Source organism: Bipolaris oryzae, assembly GCF_000523455.1.
Source record: "Bipolaris oryzae ATCC 44560 unplaced genomic scaffold scaffold_288, whole genome shotgun sequence".
Taxonomy (NCBI): domain Eukaryota; kingdom Fungi; phylum Ascomycota; class Dothideomycetes; order Pleosporales; family Pleosporaceae; genus Bipolaris; species Bipolaris oryzae.
In genome coordinates, this window is record NW_006911564.1 from 1 (window position 1) to 19,930 (window position 19,930).

The 19,930-nt window shown below is 51.0% G+C and overlaps 7 protein-coding genes across 7 annotated transcripts; 3 read left to right on the plus strand and 4 right to left on the minus strand.

The window, feature by feature from the left end:
- Positions 1 to 215: 215 nt before the first annotated feature.
- COCMIDRAFT_41571 (uncharacterized protein) lies at positions 216 to 2,736 on the minus strand (the record flags this gene model as incomplete). The annotated part of the gene is made up of 5 exons (XM_007695257.1): positions 216 to 484; positions 639 to 1,345; positions 1,504 to 2,357; positions 2,411 to 2,510; positions 2,714 to 2,736. 5 exons carry the CDS (start codon positions 2,734 to 2,736, stop codon positions 216 to 218), a joined length of 1,953 nt encoding a protein of 650 aa, XP_007693447.1.
- Positions 2,737 to 3,248: 512 nt separating this feature from the next.
- COCMIDRAFT_41572 (uncharacterized protein) lies at positions 3,249 to 4,124 on the minus strand (the record flags this gene model as incomplete). Its single annotated transcript, XM_007695258.1, has 1 exon — positions 3,249 to 4,124. The coding sequence occupies one exon, from the start codon at positions 4,122 to 4,124 to the stop codon at positions 3,249 to 3,251; it is 876 nt and encodes a 291-aa protein (XP_007693448.1).
- A 2,249-nt stretch (positions 4,125 to 6,373) lies between these two features.
- On the minus strand, positions 6,374 to 6,839 carry COCMIDRAFT_10006 (uncharacterized protein; the record flags this gene model as incomplete). Its single annotated transcript, XM_007695259.1, has 2 exons — positions 6,374 to 6,452; positions 6,745 to 6,839. The coding sequence occupies 2 exons, from the start codon at positions 6,837 to 6,839 to the stop codon at positions 6,374 to 6,376; spliced, it is 174 nt and encodes a 57-aa protein (XP_007693449.1).
- A 2,299-nt stretch (positions 6,840 to 9,138) lies between these two features.
- Positions 9,139 to 11,019, plus strand: COCMIDRAFT_10007 (uncharacterized protein; the record flags this gene model as incomplete). Its single annotated transcript, XM_007695260.1, has 3 exons — positions 9,139 to 9,362; positions 9,413 to 10,026; positions 10,073 to 11,019. 3 exons carry the CDS (start codon positions 9,139 to 9,141, stop codon positions 11,017 to 11,019), a joined length of 1,785 nt encoding a protein of 594 aa, XP_007693450.1.
- Positions 11,020 to 13,226: 2,207 nt separating this feature from the next.
- On the plus strand, positions 13,227 to 13,576 carry COCMIDRAFT_10008 (uncharacterized protein; the record flags this gene model as incomplete). The annotated part of the gene is made up of 2 exons (XM_007695261.1): positions 13,227 to 13,233; positions 13,272 to 13,576. 2 exons carry the CDS (start codon positions 13,227 to 13,229, stop codon positions 13,574 to 13,576), a joined length of 312 nt encoding a protein of 103 aa, XP_007693451.1.
- A 1,217-nt stretch (positions 13,577 to 14,793) lies between these two features.
- On the minus strand, positions 14,794 to 16,676 carry COCMIDRAFT_30956 (uncharacterized protein; the record flags this gene model as incomplete). Its single annotated transcript, XM_007695262.1, has 3 exons — positions 14,794 to 15,435; positions 15,483 to 16,435; positions 16,484 to 16,676. 3 exons carry the CDS (start codon positions 16,674 to 16,676, stop codon positions 14,794 to 14,796), a joined length of 1,788 nt encoding a protein of 595 aa, XP_007693452.1.
- A 1,767-nt stretch (positions 16,677 to 18,443) lies between these two features.
- On the plus strand, positions 18,444 to 19,822 carry COCMIDRAFT_10010 (uncharacterized protein; the record flags this gene model as incomplete). Its single annotated transcript, XM_007695263.1, has 3 exons — positions 18,444 to 18,794; positions 18,844 to 18,927; positions 18,983 to 19,822. 3 exons carry the CDS (start codon positions 18,444 to 18,446, stop codon positions 19,820 to 19,822), a joined length of 1,275 nt encoding a protein of 424 aa, XP_007693453.1.
- Between the last annotated feature and the right edge of the window lie 108 nt (positions 19,823 to 19,930).

Consider the following 19,930-nt stretch of genomic DNA (forward strand, 5'->3'; position numbering starts at 1 on the left):
GGTAGTGTTGCGTAATACTATTACGAAGGTGAGGTACTAGGATTTTGTGGGGCGCACACTGGGGTGGGGCGCACACTGGTGATACACGTTAGTAAAAGTCTGTAGTAACGTCTTGAAGATAACGCGCTGGTGCAAAGTGGCGCGCTCGCTTGGGTGGCGCGCTCGCTTATGAACCACGTTATATCAATATAAAATATCCAAAAGTTGCCATACTCTCATATCAAAGGAGGGCAATTGTAACCGAAGAAGCTGTTCAGATCATATTCGAACCACGCGTCCATTGGCGATTCTTTGGCTGGCCACGGCACGTACTTTGGATCGACAATGGCGGGCAAAGGTTGCAGCAACACCATGCTAGCATCGTCTGGGAACGCGTCTGCAATGCTAGCCCAGACCTGGGGGTTCGATGTCTTGACGAGAGAATACACAAGTTGGTGTGCCCTCGCCGCAATGATGTTGGTCGCGCGCATGGCAAGCAGCCAGCCTACGAGCTATCGTACACCGTGTGCTGACAACGAAGACGAGTCGGCAAAATGGTCTGGGCACGCGATTGCGTTCATCAAAATAGCCAGCGCTTGCATCACTGTGGACCTTTGCGTCAGCATTGGGAAACTGCCCACAAATGAAGGAAGACTTACCATTATGGACAATGGTCCACCACGGCCCCTTTTCGTACAAAGTTGTTGTGTCAGGCACTGTCCCCAACAATGCAACCACATCGCTCGCTGCTTGAATGCATGCCTCGGCCATGGATTGGTCCAAGCTTGTGAATTCACCCGACTCAGATTCCGTGGAGCGCTCGATGCGGCGAAGCGAAGGGCGTGTCATTAGAATCTTTACGCGGTAGTACTGGAATTTAAGTAGAGAGTTATTACGCTGTTGGGCGTCATCCATGGCCCAACTTTCCGAATGGAAGTGGGGTACGCAATCCACAACCCACTTGTCCAAATCTCCTACCAACGCAACCATTTTCTGTTGGACGTGAGACCATGGGGGAATCAGTTTTCGTTGGGTATACAGACTGGATATCACCTGCTGCATTATCGTGTGCAAGCTAGAGTCAGCGTCTAGGAATGCCATGTTTGTTGTTATGGGTGCGCCTTGTCCATACATCCCGGATAATGTATCAAAAAAAGCTTTCGATGAAGGAGTCGTGATTTCGTCACCCGGTAGAGTACTTGGACGGCCCGTGATTGAGCCCAGTAGGCTCTCTAGTGCATGTAGACTCCACCACGTGTCTACTCGACTTTGTTGTCTGGCTGCAGACATGGAACGATCCTCTTGCTGAACATGGAGTCCTAGGGAAAGTGCAGATTGCATGGCTCCACGGGCCATTATCCAGGCTCTATCGACGTATAGTCAGTAGGTGAGAATATCGGATGTGAGAACATGACGAAGTGAAGATTATGCATAGTGGCACTTACCTATTGAAATGACCAACACTCATGTAGTAGATGCTAAATAGACCAGCCGCCTGTGGGCTATTAGCGATAACGTAGTTACCCTGAGGAAAAGCTAGCTACCTGAGTAGAAGTCAAATCTGGAGTCGAGAAACCAAAAGCAGAATCATTCATTACAAGCAACTGATAAGCACGTGACATGTATGTGACATGATCGAGAGTGTCGCCGCACCAGTCAGCTTGGATAAGATGGGAGAATTTGGCCCCAATGGCGAAGACGAGATTGACCAAGGCAAACCAGTTTTGTGGGCATTGCATCTCCTTATGGCTGTGGATCAGGCTGTAATATTGATGCAGCTGTGCCTCAAGCATGGCTGGCAGGATGGGAAAAGATTTCTGGACAGTGCGTTTGAAACACTGGAAGAGAAAGCTGGCGGTTTGTTCCGAGGGCAGCTCGAAAGGATTTCCGCCATGAATGGTTTTGACACCTTCGTCATCGAGATGATAGGTAGCGAGGAGATAGCTGATGGAAGCAGTAGAGAGGACCGGGTTGGTTGGAGTGAAGGCTGGCGGTGGGACAAGGGCCGGAGGTATCGGAAATGTCATGGGCACTGAAGCGCTTGCTGGGTCCAGGCCGACAGGCACGAGAACCTGGACCCTATTTCTGAGGCTTTGCAGCCATTGGACTTCAGACACCTGGCCCGGAGACCCTGCTTCGACTACATGGAAGAGATCTGCCGCTGCTTCTTCATCTTCATCGTCTGATTCGTCGGGGAGGATACCGTCTAACCGGGGTAGTGATGATTGGTCCGAGTCGGTTGAAGGTCCTGGGACCTGGGTCGAGGAAGAAGCAGCATTAGGCTGCAAGTGTGAATGCTTTTGGTATAAGGAGGCGACGGATGGGCGAGAAGAGGAAGAGGAGGGTGTGAAGGCTGACGTGGTAGATTCGTCGTCTGACTAGGCCGAGTTAGTTTTGGCTTGATATGGGACGTGGAGAGTTGAAGACTTGCATCCTGGAGAGCATCTACGATTCTTTGCCTTTCGTCGCCGTCGAGACGCAGACTAAGGTCCTTGAGGAGGGAGACTAGCGTATCATTACGTGCATTGGCACTGTGTGCGAGTCAGGGGATGCACGGCAGGGCAAAAAGGGCCCGAAGTACTCACGGAGCCAGACGGTCTCTCCGTGGACGCTCATAGACACAGGGCTTGTCGGTCTTGTCGCAGTAGTTGCACCGGGGAAGACCGCCACTGCATTTGATTTCTGGAAACGTCTGATTAGCTGGGGGGTGGAGGGTGTAGTTGCGACGACCCACTTCTTTTGTGACAGTTGCGGCATGCTAGGTGGACCCGATCTCTCTGACGTGACTTGGAAGTGGTTGCTGGCGGAGCGCGTCGCGAAGAGAGACGCGGAATGGCCACTTTGAATTGTGTTGAGTAGGGTGCAGTCGAGGCTGAGCCTATGGACCGGTGGTCGTCTTGCATCAGAAGCGGCCACTGGCAATGTGGAGGCTGCAGTGGGTGATGTTGCGAGAGCAAGAAACCATGGGGGCGGAGCTTGGATGGTTAGGTATGCTCTCGACTGCCTGCGTCATGGCAATCTACTGTACGTACGAGGGAAGGTCGGCATCTACTATGTGTGCCCGCTCTGTGATTGGCTGCGGTGTTCTCGCCCGAAACAGCACCGCGTCCTATCCGCGTCCCCTGCCCACGCTTTCGGACTACTTGACCGCGAGAAACAGCCATTGACACGTCCGCAAGCAGATCGACACTACAGAAAAAAAACATCACGTCAACACGGTGCACACCTACGAGTTCCCCTGTGTTTGCTATACGAGTACTGCCACAGATTTACAGCCCTACCACTTCCTCCAACCACAACCCGCCCACTCCCTCATCCCCGCCCTCGCCATCCACTCTTTTTCTTGTCTTGTCGGCATCACCACCGTCCGCTCTTCTGTAAAGGACAACGTCACCATACCAGAATCCTCCTTCTGCAACACGCGCCTCCTCCTCTTCATTTCTCGGGAGCCGCAGCACAACTTCTGCGCCCTCCTTGAGCTCTACCACACCCTGTACACGGCCAAGTCTAAACCTCGATTCGCACTTCTCCTTCCGGCCTTCATCGCCGATGATCGCTCGGTACACCTTGCTTGTCTGCTCAAACAGATCTTGATCCTTCACGACGACCGTCAGCTCTTTGATCCCCACCGCCCCACATGCATGCCCCGTCTTCTCCTCGGCTATCGGCACTCTCACACCCCTTTCAGTCTCATCGTGACAGAAAAACGGTATCCGTCCCCTTGCGTCTTGTCCGCCCTTGTCTCCTCTCGGAAATGTGACACTCCACTTGACTTGCACTCCGTCCGCCCTCTTCCTCCCTCCATGAATCGGCTCCCCATGGCTTTCCCTCACGTCATCGTAGTTTTGGGACGGAGGCAGACTGTTGGTCAGGCACCAATCTTTCCAGCCAACAAATGTTGAAGAAGGGCCCCACCAGTGGCTGGACACGAGTGACGCCGGGGCAGTGGGAACAAACGAGATAAGCTCTATGTAACATCCGTCCGAGAGGATGATCAGAACGTTCGAGGTTGCACCATCGGCATGGAACCCGCCAGGAGTCAGAGTGAAATTCTCCGCCAAGTACGAGGGAACGCGGGGGAGTAGCGTCTGCGGGTCTGCGGGTACAAAAAGGATCAAGTGATCCAAACACTGCTGTGGCGGCATACTGAAATCCGGAGCTGATTGTAGCTTCTCTAGGTGCTGTGTCTAGGTACCATGTTGCTAGGTAGTTTCTTCGCATCATATATGCGGGGTTGTAGTACTTTGCCAAATATGGAAACGAGCTACCTCGTGGGGGAGTGTGGGGGTAGCTAGTAGCATCGTCTTATTTCTTCCCTTCTCTCGAGAACTTCACTTTTGTACACTCAGCCTTCAGTCACTAACCGCATCGTCGATTTCATACTCGGCACCTCGACAACATCTCTACCGCGTATCCACGCCCCCAGAATGACATAGTGCACAGCTCTGGGCAATCCTACTCTAGATCAGACGACACTGCCAGTCAGAAAAATCGACCCGAGCCGATCTTCTCGCGCCATGACTTGCATCTTTTGTGCATTCATCAAGTATGCCATTTATTGCGCGCCCCAGCGTTTCTGGTCCCTTTGTCGTGTACAAACATACTTGGACAGGGGTGGCAAACATTGCGCAACACCTTCCCGGTCCAATAGCGGAGGATGTAATACATCACTGCTGTCGCGCTTGACGGAACGAGCCGCTAGCACCAGGAATTGCATGGAAACTTTCTTCCGCTCCTACATATGCCCCACAGCCATGCTCTGCCAATATACTGTTGCTGCATGATCAGCATAGATCAATGCTAGTGGCCCGACAATCCACGTGGGCGGTGGCTTGTGACGAGTTCAATCCATGTGTCACGTGGTATGTAGCAACCACTGCTATTCGAGATAACCACATAGCTGGGCCGTGTTCCATGATCACAAGATACAACTGGTGCTGAACGAACTCTTTATGAAGGCTGAAAGAGACGAAAATATACACAGGCCATTTATCAGAATCTGTATAACAGGCGAGCGTGACCGATTGAAATCTCCAAGAAGAAAATTTCGGCTCTTAGGGAAGACGATCTTAGCGGCACTATAGTGTTAGCTGCGGTTTGAGAAAGGCCGACTTCTACTACTATTGTGTTGCTTAGATTTAATGTGATAATGCTCGGAGTTTGACGAAGAGGGTGATTCCATTGGACACTCGGTGATGGCGTAGGTTTTGGTGGTGGCAATCATATTTGTGCTGCTGCCATTGACAGTATTGACGGTAGGAATGTACGTAGTCACCTTAGCATGCTGGAGATGCCGGTTGCAGCCATAGTGAGGATTCGATGGGAGGACTAAAAGCAGACTGATCTCCAACATAGTTGACTAGATATCTTAGAAGCACTTCGCTGTTAAAGATCCCGATCCAATTTAGAGGCCAGATTTGTTGACCCCTGTTAAACGTAGGCATGCCTACCCGATTGTCGCCCAGAACCGCCTCTGCACGGACTAATATGGTACTGATATGCTGTCTATCCTATCAGCACCAAGGCAGAGCACACATTATCATCACACAGTAAATCCGGCCTCAAATAGCCGCTGCGTTGTGTCTGAAAATAAGTACACGTCATGCATGCTAGCAGGTGTCTCACAAGCGCTTAGGAAGTAATGCCCCACCATACACATCAAATTCTGTGCCCAACAGGCCTCTTAAAAGCACGTATTGAATATGCATGCGGAAATCTCACATGTTTTCTGGCTTTCTGAACAGCCCTCGTGGTCTACCGACTCATATCTGGGAGTCAGTACTAACTATGCGTTTATACGCGAAAGATCAACGTATTGGGCATGGGAGGCCTCTTGTAGTCATGATTTGAAGAAGTGTTATCACTAAAGGCAAAGTACAACTTACAAGAAAATGCTGTATCTACCCAGGGAATGAAGCATCATGAGCTCGCGAACCAGCCTTACCCATCTGATAGCTATTGACCGAAGCCACCTAGTAATGCTAACACCCACACAAATCTATTCTGTAGTTTAGCATGGGAGTTAGCTTTGTTTCCTAAACTATGTAGTATCTCCTGTTAGGACCCAGGTGTATCCGATGTCGCCATTACTCGGTGCTCAAGAGTCCTCCATGAGCCTAGTCAACTTGGAATTGTCCCGAATACAGAGTGTACATAACGGAACTCGAACGCTTACTTCTATGCATACCTAGACACATGGTCTTTTAGTAGTTTCATGTATCAAAGCGAACTACGGAAGTAATTAATTGGAAAGATACCTCCTATGTAACCTAAAGATGGTTAGGGCATTATATATAGTCATTGTGGATTGTTGAGATATCTATAGTACACAGCAGTATCTTTGAAAATAGCAAGATGAGACAGCCCATATTCTTTGTCAGTGTTCTTCGCTCCCTCAAATGATGTTTCCTAGGCGCTTTTGTGGGCAGTCCATCATGTCTTCGTCGTTCGCAGCCTGGACGTTCATTAATGGACTATTGAAAATGTTAGTAAGCTTCGTCTTAGCAGCTGGTCTGCTTGCTAAAATGAACGCGTTCGCTTGCCGTGGTCTCTCTTGCTGTATGCCGCGGATTTGGTGACCGTGATTCAGTTGCGAGGTTCGTGTACTCTAGGAGCTAGGTTCCTCCTCCAAATCCAGGCAGGAACGAGCTGTATACCTTCCCACCAAGGCCAAACAATGTAGCTGATGAGCTGCAATCGTTTTTTTTCACCGGCGACTGCAGCAAACCTTTTCAGACCATACGTGATCTTTTCTCACCCACCTACGTGTCCTTGCCAATCGTTCGCGAAGAGCCATCCCGAATCTGCTGCACCATGGCTCTCCCAGTTGACTCGTATTCGTTCGAAGAGGTGACTGGCATGCCGTCAAGAGGTGCTGAACTTTTCGCGTCTGCAGTGCGAGCAGTTCAAGTGGAATCAATTTAGGAGATTATGGAAAAGGAGCGCAAGATGCAGGCGACGGATGAAAATATTCGCAGTTCAGACAAGCAGATCAGCTCTCCCCGAGTTAAGGAAGCAGAGGAACAAAAGAAATCGCGAATTCTAGCCAGTCACGAAATGTTCGTTGACACTCTTATCCATCCACAAGGCAAGTTCTCCAACTCTTTACATGTGTACTGCACGACTAATCAATTCAGATGATTTAGAAGACAGTATATCAGCTACTAAGAAATTTCAAACAGAGGTCTGCGCGCATCAGGTCGTTCTGCAAAGCTCTGAGCAGCAACTAGCGGTATTACAACCAACGCTCTCGAAGGCAAGAAGGCGGCCGAAGGTCAGCAACAGCGATCAAACATCAACACAACTTTCTTCAATGAGGAAGCTAAGCGGATGCGGGAGACTATCGTGACACTGCAGGCTGAGGTTTCCGAAGCGACATGGTCCTTGTCTTCCACATTGGCGTCGTTCGAGTGGTTGGATGTGGTAGTTGAGGGGATCCAAGAAGGAACTGAGAGCAAAATGATATGGATCTTGCCTAGCAACAAATCTACACAAGTAAAGGTGACTGCGAAAGTGAAAGCGAAAGCGCGCCTTCACCTAGCTTTTGGCACTCCGCAGCTTATAGCAGTGACAGTGACGAATTGCTGTACACCACATTTTCAAGGAAAAGTACATTTTCGATCTTTGAAGTTGGGGTTTTTCGCATTGCATCGGTCGTGACTATAGGTACGAAGAGACCATTGTTCGTTGGGACGATCATAACGTCCCTTTTGGAGTTGGTGTTTCCAAGCTAGAGCCAGTCCACCGGCTGGGCCGAATATAGACACATTACTCAGCTTAAGAAACTAGGCAGTACAAAAGCAGAGTTGTGGGATCACTCTGTAACCTCTGGCCCAGAGGTGAAGTCAAGGTCATGCTCGTAACCAACCAAACCAAAAAATCAATCGCTCCTCAAGTCGGCTGAGCGCACGCTCGGTGAGAGGGTAGTATCGACGGTATTGCCTCGGATATGTTCTGACAAGCCATTAAGATTCAGCTGGGATGAGTTGCTGTATATCCGCCAGTCCCATTGTTACGAGTAGGATTAGTCGATTCCCATGACAAATGACACGTGATCAACATTCCGAGGTAGTTTTTGAGCTTTCCATCTTGTGTTCGAATGGTTCTCGTCCCTACTTTTTTTTCAACCCGTGTGAGAGATGTAGAGGGCGCCACAATAAAGCCGAATGGTTGTGGCGTTGACGCGGCCAACCCGGTGGCCTGATCACGAGCCGGCGGAACTGTTGAGATGGTGGCTACCTCTCGACTCCACGCGGACACTCAAGCTACGTGCAGGGTGTATTTAAGACTCCACTGTGGAAGGGCTGAAAGGCCGAGTTATGCTGAAGTAGGCGTCGTCCGAGGTAAGTGCGATGATCTGATAAGATTAGATGTCATCGTGACCGTGTTGGGGCCGCTAGTCCCGGCGGTCATGAGGGGCGGTTGTCGCGCCCGGCTAATGGCCATGCGACGGCTTCATTCCTTCACCTTTGCGCCCCATCCACATGACGGTTACCATTGCTAATTCCAGCCCTTTTTGAGCTTATTGGGTTCCATTTTTTTTTCCGCAGCGGACAGTTTTTCTTAGTCAAAGTCGTCATGTTCATCCACACACTCCTGTCATGGACGAGCTACCGTCCCAAGGCACACTGCGACGACGGCATGTTATCAGGCGATTGCCACGTGAAGTTCACGCCCAGTGCCGCTACCCGCACTTGAATTCTTCTGTTCTTCGGGCGAGACGTGTTGGACTTGTCAAGACGGGTCTCAGGCTTCGGCGCGCACTGCTCAATTCGACGAGCCGGGAGCTATGGCCGCCACTGAAATTATGAGCCAAGGGCTTGGCAATGCAGGTTTGCGGTGGGGCAGCTGAGAGGGCGAAGGGACATTGGATCTTATCAGATCATCTAGGACTTATCTGATCATCTAGCCGCTGCTAACGCTGTCTGGGCACTCCATCCTACCTGGACGGTGGGAGATGATCCCAAGCCACCGGGTGGGATACACGGGGCAAATTTTTCATGTCTTGTTCCTGTCCTGACCTTCCCTGTCCGGTTCTCGGAGTGGGCCCTGGAGATACTTAAGAATGCTTCCATCTGCCGGTCTTGGGATCGACATCCACCTGCATTTCAATTCAATACCCTGCCTCGCCCGGCATCTTTTCGGAAATTCCGTTTGACCATGGCGAACAACACTTTTGAGACTGACGTGGTGCGGCCTGCAGAGGGATTTCCTCGTCCCTCACACGACATCGACGTTGAGAAGAGAGCAGTCCACTCTCACGAGACGGCCAGCGACGCCGAGTCCAAGTCCATTGAGTCGGACAACTTCCAGAATGGCGTTCAACGTGTCCGCGCCATCACCGAGATATGGAGCAAGAAGACTCTGGTTGCCATGTTCATCTTGTTCGTCGCTCCTTCTCCCAGCCAGCCATCAAATACTGACTGACTTTTAGCTTGTACCTTGTCGAGTTTGTTGCTTTCTTACAAAATGCCATTGATGCAGCGCTGAACCCTTACATCACCTCAGCTTTCGGAAGACATGGCCTGTTGACCGTTTCGAGCGTCATGGCAACAGCACTGAGCGGTTGTGTCCCCCTCCTCATTGCCAAAGTAGTCGACGTTTTCGGTCGCGTAGAGGGCTTCTTCCTTATGCTCCTTCTCGTCGTCTGCGGTATGGCCATGAAAGCTGCCTGCCAGAACGTGCAGACATATATGGCTGGTCACGTTCTCTACTGGGCTGGCCATATTGGTGTGCTATATGTTGCTGACATCATGGCTGCCGATATCACTACCTTGAAGAACCGAATGATCATCCTCACTATCAACGGAACGCCTCGTATCGCTAGCACTTTCGCTGGTCCTAGGATTGCAGAGCTCTTTTACTACAAAAACAACTGGCGCTGGGCTTTTGGTGCATTCATCATCATCTTCGTCGGCTGCTGCCTTCCCGCCATCGTTGTCATGATATTCATGTACCGCAAGGCCAGGAAGGCTGGACTGGCCAAGAAGGAAAAGTCGGATCGCAATTTCCTGCAGTCAATCTGGTACTACTTTGTGCAGTTTGATGGTGAGCTTCTCATTAGATACACATGACACATGCTAACATGGCCCAGTTTTTGGTATTATACTCATCATGTGCGCGTGGTGCTTATTTGTTCTGCCCTTTACTCTCGTATCCTACGCCCCCAACGGCTGGAAGACACCTTACATCATTGCTTGCATCGTGCTCGGTCTCGTTCTCTTCCCGGTCTTCTATATTTGGGAGGCCAAGTTCGCGCCTGTGCAGTTTTTGCCTTGGATTTACCTCAAGAATGGAACCATTGTTGGCTCATGTCTTCTCTATGGAGTCATGTTCCTCTCTGTCTTCTGTTGGAACGGATACTTTTACTCATGCCTGCTGGTCGTTCACAGGCAGAGCATCACGCATGCCAGCTACATTCTCAACGCCTTCTCGCTTACGTCGTCGGTTTTCAGCCCGATAATTGCGTTGTGGATCAGGCGTTCCGGAAACTTCAAGTGGACTGCTTACGCTGGTGTTCCCATCGTCTTACTTGGTACCGCACTCTTGATTCCTTTCCGGAAACCATCTACCAACCCTGGCGTCCTTGCTTTCACACAAGTCCTTGTTGGTCTTGGTACGGCATTTTTCGCTACTTGCGCTCAGCTCGGGGTCATGGTCCCCGTCACACATCAAGAGATTGCTGTAGTTAACGCTATCTACGGTCTATTTGGTAGCTTCGGCTCTTCAATCGGTTACGCTATTGCTGGCGCCATGTGGAACAACATTCTTCCTGAACAACTCCTCAAGCGCCTTCCTGAATCTAGCAAACCAGACTACCGCACCATCTTTGGCGATATTGCAACTCAGCAGTCTTTCCTAGACGGTACACCTGAGCGCATTGCCATCGTCGGTGCATACGGTGATGTGCAGCGTAAGATGGTCATCACAGGTGCCTGTTTCGTCCCTCTTTGCTTGGCCTGCATTTTTGTTTGGAAAAACATCAACCTCAAGAAGCTGGAGGAGGAGAAGGGCAAGCAGACGAAGGGAAATGTTTTCTAGATGGTCTCATGGAAGCCTGGCTGCTTCTTTTCAATCTTGTGATGGTCAGACGCTCTCTATTAATGATTCGGGATACCCTCGTTGCTCTTAGATACTCTAATGTACTATCGTCATCTCAAAACCTCTCAATACTTCCAATGATATGTTCTCACTAGAATTGAGTCATATGTAGAGTATCAGTGTGATTGCGATCATTCACATATGGGATCTACTTCGGCGGTTTGCCTCAACACATAGAACTGCTAACAAGTCATCAATTTAATAATCCATGTCTAGCATCCCACAATCAACGCTTGACTTATGCAGCATCACGCAAAATTCACGGATACAAACGACTCGTGCGAATAAGCGCGCACGTGACTGATGTGGCAGCGCCTCAATGCCTAACACAATACTCAAAAAGCGCCAGCAACTGCCTGCCTGCGCGTTTGCCTTGACGTCGCAACACGCAGTGAAGCAGCCTTTCTCAACAATGGAAGGACACTGCTGCCTACCAGCGGGCCCCATGTGCTCCCTGCAAACGCGCCAAACGCAACATTGAAGCCTTGACCCTCCTTTATATAGACCTGTCCTCCGCCACCCTTCTGCCACTCCTCCACACTCCAACTCATTTCCTCATCCCTAGCAACGACGGGCACATGCTTCTTTGCCAGAGTACATTCTTATCTTCTACCTTTCTTCTTTATTTTTATCTCTTATTTTTACCTCCTTCTTTTTCTGCATGGTGAGCATATAGCCGCCATTGCTGTATATTTTTTTACTCTCCTCCTTCCGGCCTGTAGGCCCTGATGTATTTCCATATATTCCGATATATGATGCCCCGGTCATGACGAGTGTATCCGCCATGACCGGGGGTAGCATATACTCAGTTAATTGGGTATATGGGTGTGGGGTGGCGGATGGATGTCCGCAGATATAGGGCGGGCTGGGGTGGCGGGGTCATTGGGTTAGTATTTCACTTGGTTATTGTGGGTGAGACTGACATCATACAGGGCCCACAAAACCACCATAGCACTGTTCCTGAGCCCCAACACCTGGCTCCCACCGTGCCTACACCATACGGAAGGTCCACTATCCCAGGGGCACTCAACCCCACAATTCTCCCAAATGGCAACACAGTAGGTGGAGAGATCGCACTAGTCCATCTTTTTTTGGCTACCTAGCCAAAATCGATGGCAGTGCTGGGATCAATTCCCACTTGGATTCCAAGAAAGGATGGGCACATTGATGGCCCAGTCAATGTTCACGGCGGTGTCCCATCGTCGAGCCTGGGCTGCTATGGCCCGACAACCACACGCACGCGCCAACCCAGCTAGATGTGTTGCGCTGATGGTATTGAGTAGAGGGGGAATGAGAGGGTTTTGCAAGTGGACAAGGTCCCGGGACGACTCGCAATTTGCCTGTGACACGTGCATTTGAAAGAAAAAGCCATGCATTCAGATCGTCATAGTTCCTAAAGCCACAGACCCAGTAATCGCGTGGTCTACTCTTCCCAAATATCTGCGGAGTGGCGTTGAACTATGAAACTTGGACTATTATATGGCGCCTTGAAGTGATAGGCAATGGTGGTGGTGGTAGCAAGAACTCGGTTTAGGTTCTCTTTGGATTGTAATTACATCGAGTATACGGTGGTTCTCTGGAGTTGCTAGATACAGAACTTTTGGCTCAGAAGTAGTTGCAGCGGTCAAACAAGGAGAAATTAAGAAAGCTTCTGGAATGCTCACAAATGGAGAGTTTGTTGATACGAAGATATAAAGTGATATGTGAGAAGTGCACATGCATGCCTCGCTCTAACCGTTTCTCATTCAAGTCTCTTAACTTTGCAGTATATCAAGAGTAATGTCTATGATTTACTCGTCAATCATGATATCAGTCACGGTGAGTAAGTAGCGAAAGTAATAATGTAATGGCCGAGATCTGCGTCTCGTGCATCTTGCTTGCAGTAGAGAAGTCAAATTGAAGGCGTCTCTCACTTGTGTACATGGTCCGATGTCACGTATATATCAGCCTGTCCGCTGCTCAACTCTTCTGCTCTTTAGCTACACTCTACCCCTACATTCTCATTCCTGCACAAATCCCACGCTCATCCAATTTATTCCGCCACAACTCTTTCCAAACATCTTTCTTTTCCACGATGGAGGATCATAGCCAGCCTTTCTCGAAGACGATGAAACCCGAGTCGGAGGAACACTCCGCAGATCCTCCCCATGAGTCGTATGCCATGATTACCTAACACTGCTAATTTATCTCAGAGAACCAACTGCACTTTGCAGAGAAGAATTGTCGACTTCTTGAACGTATCGAGGAGTTCCTAGCCAACTACACTCAAGATGCAAAAATGGAAGAGTCAGAACCTATCATGGAAAACATAGAAGCACACCTGCCTGCCGAGCAAGATGTTGTTGACCATAACGTAGAACCCACCAACCCAGACCACGGCGAATGCGACTCAGCAGCTCCCGTTGATCTAGATCACGGTCCCTTCATGCAGAACATTCACTTCGAATCTCTGCCCGCGAACTGGCAGAACGAAGTTGGCATGCATTCTGATTTCTAGCTTAGTCACGAGGAACAATGCAGGCAATCGAGAACCGCGTTCCGCACGTCCGATCTGAACAAGCTTGGTACTAACGAGACACCGGAGACGCTAATTGAGCTCGTCCCTCTGTTGGCCCTTCTCGCAAAAAATAATATCGACACGTTGATGGTTTGGCAGGTCCACATCGTATAAAAATGTAGCGCGTGGTATAGTGAGCAGAGCATCGATAATTTTTGTAGTCTTCTACAGGTTCTTGGCTTGCATGCGGAGTGTTGGGCGCAGCGGACAGCACCAGCTAGCGATAGCGTTGGTGATAGCGTTGGTGATGATGACATGGTCGAGGATGATGATGGTGACGACATATTCGACGATGAGCATACTATGTACTGAGCATACTCGAAAACAGACTGACACGGAAGCAAACTGCACATAGCTACTTTGCAACTCACAAGACTACATGGTATACATTTAATGAACGATATGTCCTAATAAGATTGATTTCCATGAGCCTATACACTACTTTGTAACCCAACCCATCCCAGTCATTCCTGTATGCACCCGCAAACCACTACGCAAACCACCACTTCAAGGAAAAAAAAATAAGACTCCTCACAGCACCTGCAACTCCCCCTCTCAAGCCAGTAGTGTACTCACCTCTGCGCAGTAATCCCTTCGTGAAAAGCGCGCCCGCAACCGCGCTAACCCGCCACATGCCTCGCTACCGCGCCAGCGCCCTACCAAACTTCTTTCGCGTGGCAAAAAAATCTTATGCTCCAGACTCCCCTGATGTCGCGCGAAGCATTCCACATGCACAACATAAACATTGCTACTTGAATTAATTTCATCAATTCATCCGGTATGGTGTATCGGCTAGCATCCGTCGCTTTCATTCTCAATGACAGCGCCCGACGAGAGCCGGGTTCGACTCCCGGTACCGGAAACTTTCGTGCCTTTCTTTTTTTTGCCGGGTGCCTCAAATTTGGGGTGTGGTAAATGAGGCATCGTTGCTTTTTTTCCAAGTCTCGCCAGTGCTTTCTTTTTTGCTTCTTCTTGTTGCTTTTGGACTAGGGAGCGTGTATCAGGCGTATACATGTTAAACGGAGAAAGGAAAAAAAAAGAGAAAGCAGAGATACAACATCACTGGGGCAGGGAGATGAGTGATTGGTATTGCGATGTGCGACAAAGCGTATTATGCATGGCGCTGAGCAGGTCCGCTATATACATGCACTACATCATCACTCATCAGTCTCCGTCTCGCTCTCTGGCGGCGGCGAAAGTGACGAGCCGGAGCCAAAAGACAACAGGGCCAAAGCAGCATCACCGTGCCCCCTCCCCTTGGCTACCTGTGGTGTCATGCCCGCAGCAATTTCCAACACCTCCAACAAACCCAGCAGCCGTTCTGAGCACGCATGCAGTAATCTCTTTCCCTGTTCTTCTTCCTGCGCGTTACCTCTCTTCCCCTTTCCTGTGCCATAAACACCTTGTCGCGCCTCGATGCCTGTTTCCATGGCGCCGCGGAGTGCCTTTGTGGGCTTGAGGGCATCATGGTCTAGCATGTGTGTGAAGAGCTGCTCTAGGATGAGGGAAATCTTTGCGTTTGCAGCGAAGCTTTGTGTTGACCCTTTGAGCGGAAGGAGCTTCTTTTCAAAGTGTTCTTGCGTGGGCAGGATGACGAAGTAGTTTGGTGGTTTACCGTTGATCAAGGGAGAGAGGAGATTGGCGTTGAAGGCGAATTGAATGCCGTCGGGTAGCTTCATTGTGGGGAGGAGTGCTTGGAAGATGATGGCGGGTAATTGGATGAAGTCTTCAAGGATGGTATCGCAGAGGTCGAATAGGCGCGTGAAGTAAGTAGGCAGGGCTAGGGCTGCTTGGGCGAGCTGTTTACTGTTAGTTGTTGCCGTACTTGAGAGTACAGGCTACTCACCAGAGCTAAAAGACGCTGTCGCAGCTCAATCGCGTCGTGTCCGCCCAAGTGTTCTATAGCATCTTGTATGTTTTGGATACTCTTATAGTCTTGAAACGCAGACGCTCCATCCGCATCTTCGTTGTCCTCGTCCTCGGATGCGTTTTGCATCTCGTCGTCGCTAGCATAGTCGGCAATGTCACCCGTTTCAAAGTCGACTTCGCCAATTCGCTGTTCTTCATCCTTCTTCCGCTTGGGCCCTGCTGTTTCCTTGTCCCAAATCTCAGGATATTCTTCGAGTGATTCAGGCATTCCGGTCGCGAAGATAGCCTTGACTATACGCCGTCTTCTTGCGCGATTCGTAGGTGCAGACTCATCGCCGATAATGTAATGCCAAAACAGACTCTCTTGAAAGACGATTTCTGCGTCCACGTCGTCGTCTGTGCTCTGCCGGACAAAAGCTTCCCAGTCGGCTTCAAGAAAATCCAGCATGACCGCTAACCACAGCCTCCATCGACTCCATCGCTTCTTATGTACACACGCGCAGTTGAATGCCCATCCAACAATGTGCCAAAAGTCCTCGGCACGATACCACAAGCTCTTTTCATTAGCAGCGTCCCCGGCTATGCGTTCAATGTCTCCGCCTGGCTCGGGAGATAGACTTCCTCCGCTCCTGTAACCTGGAGCGCGTCTCCTGTTGCGCTCTTCGGGGAAACTAAAGGCTTTGCGTATGGTGGAGTATGCGGGGCCGTCTATGGTAGTGCGCATGCATTGAAGGTACTGCAGAGCGGCATCTGCACCTTTTATCGCATCTCTTGATTCCGCCTTTGTTGTACACTTGGGGTCTACAACTAAGGAGGAGGCAAAAGCAATGTAGGCGGGCGGTGCGAGGTAGCCAACATGGGGTCGTGCAGGAGTGGAGATGCTGGTCCCCGCAGCGAGCAGGCTGTATAGTAGACCATAGCCGCTTACGTCTGGAACAATCGTCAGCTGGTTCTCCAATATTGTGTCCAGCCACATACATTGCCCGGCTTCAAGATAGGCTTTGGCATGGTTCGTAAGCTCATACGAGACTTGCTTGGTTGGCCGCCGTTGAGCACGTCGCGGACGAGCCGCTACAGCCTGAAGCGCTGGCAGTGCTACGCTAGCGGCGGCGGTATTTGGGGGTAATTGAGAAGACGTGAAAGCAGAAGCAGGTGTCTTTAGTCGCGCCATTGAGGCGATGCGGCATGAAGTAGAGACGATGTGGGGGACGCGGGGAGTCTGACGCGTCGGGTCACGTCATCACGTGAGGTGACAGCTTGAAATCTTCAAATCTCAAACCTTGCAACGCGCATCAAAGTCACAGCTTGGTTGCAGGCCCAGTGATGCATTGGAAAAGTGTCCTCTAGCGACAATTCTCTCTCAATGGCATTAATTTGTATCCTCATCTATTGAGTATAGTCATTGACATGTTGTGTGGGCATGCTACGAAACTACCAGCGTTGGTGTAGGTTTACGGGCGTATCAGTGCTGACCACCATGTCAATTCGCAGCTCGATATTTGAAGATGGCGTGAGGCTAGTAGTGCTGCATTATCACCATATATGTAGTAGTAGCTGCATGGTAGATGGGTGTAAGCAAACGTGTAAGCAGTGTACATTCTCAATATGTAAGTTGAGTCTGGAGCTGTGTATTCCAGGCAGCAGGCGTGTCAGCAACGACATCGTGTTCAGCCACGCCACGTTGGGGCACAGCTCTGGGAGGCCGTGAGACTGGGCTTGTTCTTTGGCGCACAGCAAACCGCTTTCAGCGATGGGGTTGACGGACAAAAGATGTAAATTTTGGTATTAGGCGGTGGTGACGTCGCAGCGAGGTTGCAGCGGAGCAGGGAAGTTTGCGCATGCTGGTAATGTTAATGTGTTAGTGTTCTTAGTGAGGCAGGGAAAAGCGGGACCGGTTGGCGAGGATCCGCAGCGGTCGTGTTTGGGCGCTGCATGGCCGTGACACTTTCTTGGAAGGCGCGACGGGCAACGGGCAACAAGTGGCAAGCTTGCACCTCGCACCTCGCACTGCGCACAAATGACATCACCACGGTCAACGCCGGACAGCCCTCGCGCTCGAATACCTTCACCACCAACATTAATAATAAAGGAGAATGACAAAGGATAAAAAGAGGCGGCTGTGTGAAAGACAAAGACCGGCCGGGGCTTTCTTGGAGCGTGGCCGAGCAATGAAACTCGGGCTTGGCCGTGTTTGACACTGGGGCAGGCACAAGTGTTTGACGGGTCACTCCACTTCCCCCTGGCAATACCCCTACTCGCTAAGTACTTACTCGCTCTACTTTACACAGCCCCCCAGCCCGCAAGGTCCACGGCGGCGCCAATACGTCGTCATCGCAACAAGTCGCAGCACACGGCTCATCAAAGCCAGGGCCGTCCTCGCCCGCCCCATTTCCCTCCTCTTGTCCTCTTGATATGTAATTGCCCGAGCACGCTCGGCCTTCTTCTTTTCCTGCCTGCCTGCCTCCTCTCTTCAACCACGGATCACCCGCCAGTACCAGTAGCTCAAGCCTCTCCCCGGCCAATTGCCGAGCTTGCTTCTCCCGCTACTCTACACACCACTGAGCTTGGCTGTCGACAGCTCATATACTGCAAGCCCTGCCGCCCAAGTGCCCATCTGACCCTTCGCCCACGAAGCAATGAGTGAGTGTCCCCGGCTCCTTTGATCTTGTTTCCCTTTCTTCCCTTTCATCCCTCCCCCCCGCTGTGCGAGTTGGGCCGATTGAGCTGCATTGCCTATCAACTCAACTCTTGCTTTACCCGCCCACGGCTCGCCGCTGCGCCTCATACCAAGCAGCGCACTATCACCAACCTTCCTACCTCGTGCGCTTCTTGTCCCATCGTCACACACCGCATCGCTAACCCCTCGGCCTTGGCAGAAGACATAAAGCGACACTTCCACCGCCACGGTCGCGCGCCCAGTTATCCCCAACAGCCTGCCATGCCCCAGCCTGCTAATGGCCGTTTTCACGATGAGCACACCCCGCTCATCGGTCGCACCCAAAACTATGCAGATGAGTCGCGCGTCAAGACGCTGCCCAAGCACATCGTGCACCTCATCTACGCCACTCTCGCCAGCAACTATGTCAACGTCTTACTCATCTTCGTCCCCATCGGCATCGTCGCCGGCGCCTTGTCCTGGAACCCTACCGTCGTCTTCATCCTCAACTTCATCGCAATCATCCCTCTCGCCGCCCTTTTGAGTTTCGCCACCGAGGAGCTCTCTGCCAAGCTCGGTCAAACTCTTGGTGGTTTGATGAATGCGACATTTGGAAATGCCGTCGAGCTTATTGTATGTGCGCACGCATCTGATTACCCCCTGCGATTGCTAACCCAAACAGGTCTCCATCGTTGCTCTCAGGCAGGGTGAGATTCGAGTTGTTCAGGCCAGTATGCTCGGCAGTATCCTGTCAAACATTCTTCTTGTACGTCGCGCGTCCTAGCTCCCGCCCAACCAACTCCCTTCTAACTCATTTCCAGGTGCTTGGATGCTGCTTCCTTGCTGCTGGTATCAGAGAGCGCGAAAGCCGTTTCAATGAGACTGTCGCATCTACCATGTCGTCGCTCATGGCCGTCGCCTCCGCCTCGCTCATCATTCCTGCTACGCTCTACGCAGTTATGCACACCGACAGCAAAAAGGGCGATCTCGAGACGGACCAAAACATCCTTGTCCTCTCCCACGGCACCTCCATCATCCTTCTCGTCATCTACGTCCTCTACCTCTACTTCCAGCTCTACTCGCACCACAGCCTCTTCGCTGATGTCGAGGCACAAGAAGGCGAGGACCAGGAAGAGCCCGAGATCCTCTCGCCCAAGGCTGCTGGTGTTGCCCTGGTCGTCGTTACCATCCTTGTCGCCATCTGCGCTGAATACCTCGTTGACAGCATCGATTCGATTGTTGAATCCGCGCATATCAGCAAGACATTTGTTGGTCTGATTCTGATCCCCATTGTCGGAAACGCCGCCGAACACGTCACAGCCGTTGTTGTCGCATACAAGGGCAAGATGGACCTCGCTATCAACGTGGCCATTGGATCCTCTATGCAAATCGCCCTCTTCGTCACCCCCTTCCTTGTCATCCTCGGCTGGATCATTCACCAACCCATGACTCTCCACTTCCAGGGCTTCGAGACGATGATCTTCTTCATCTCTGTCCTGATTGTCAACTACCTGATTCAAGACGGAAAGAGCAACTATCTCGAGGGCGCCATGTGCATTGCCATCTACGCCATCATTGCTCTAGCCTTTTACATTTATCCCGACAACGCTGCTGGCACCATCACCAACGAGGTTATCAGGCGCTTCTTCGCTACGAGCTAGATTATGACCCTTTTCTTTACACACCTTTTTTCGGTTTCAACCTTGAGTGCGCATGTCGCCTGCGAGCCAGGCCCACTTATGCGCTCGCTGCTGAGAGCAGGCCCCCCC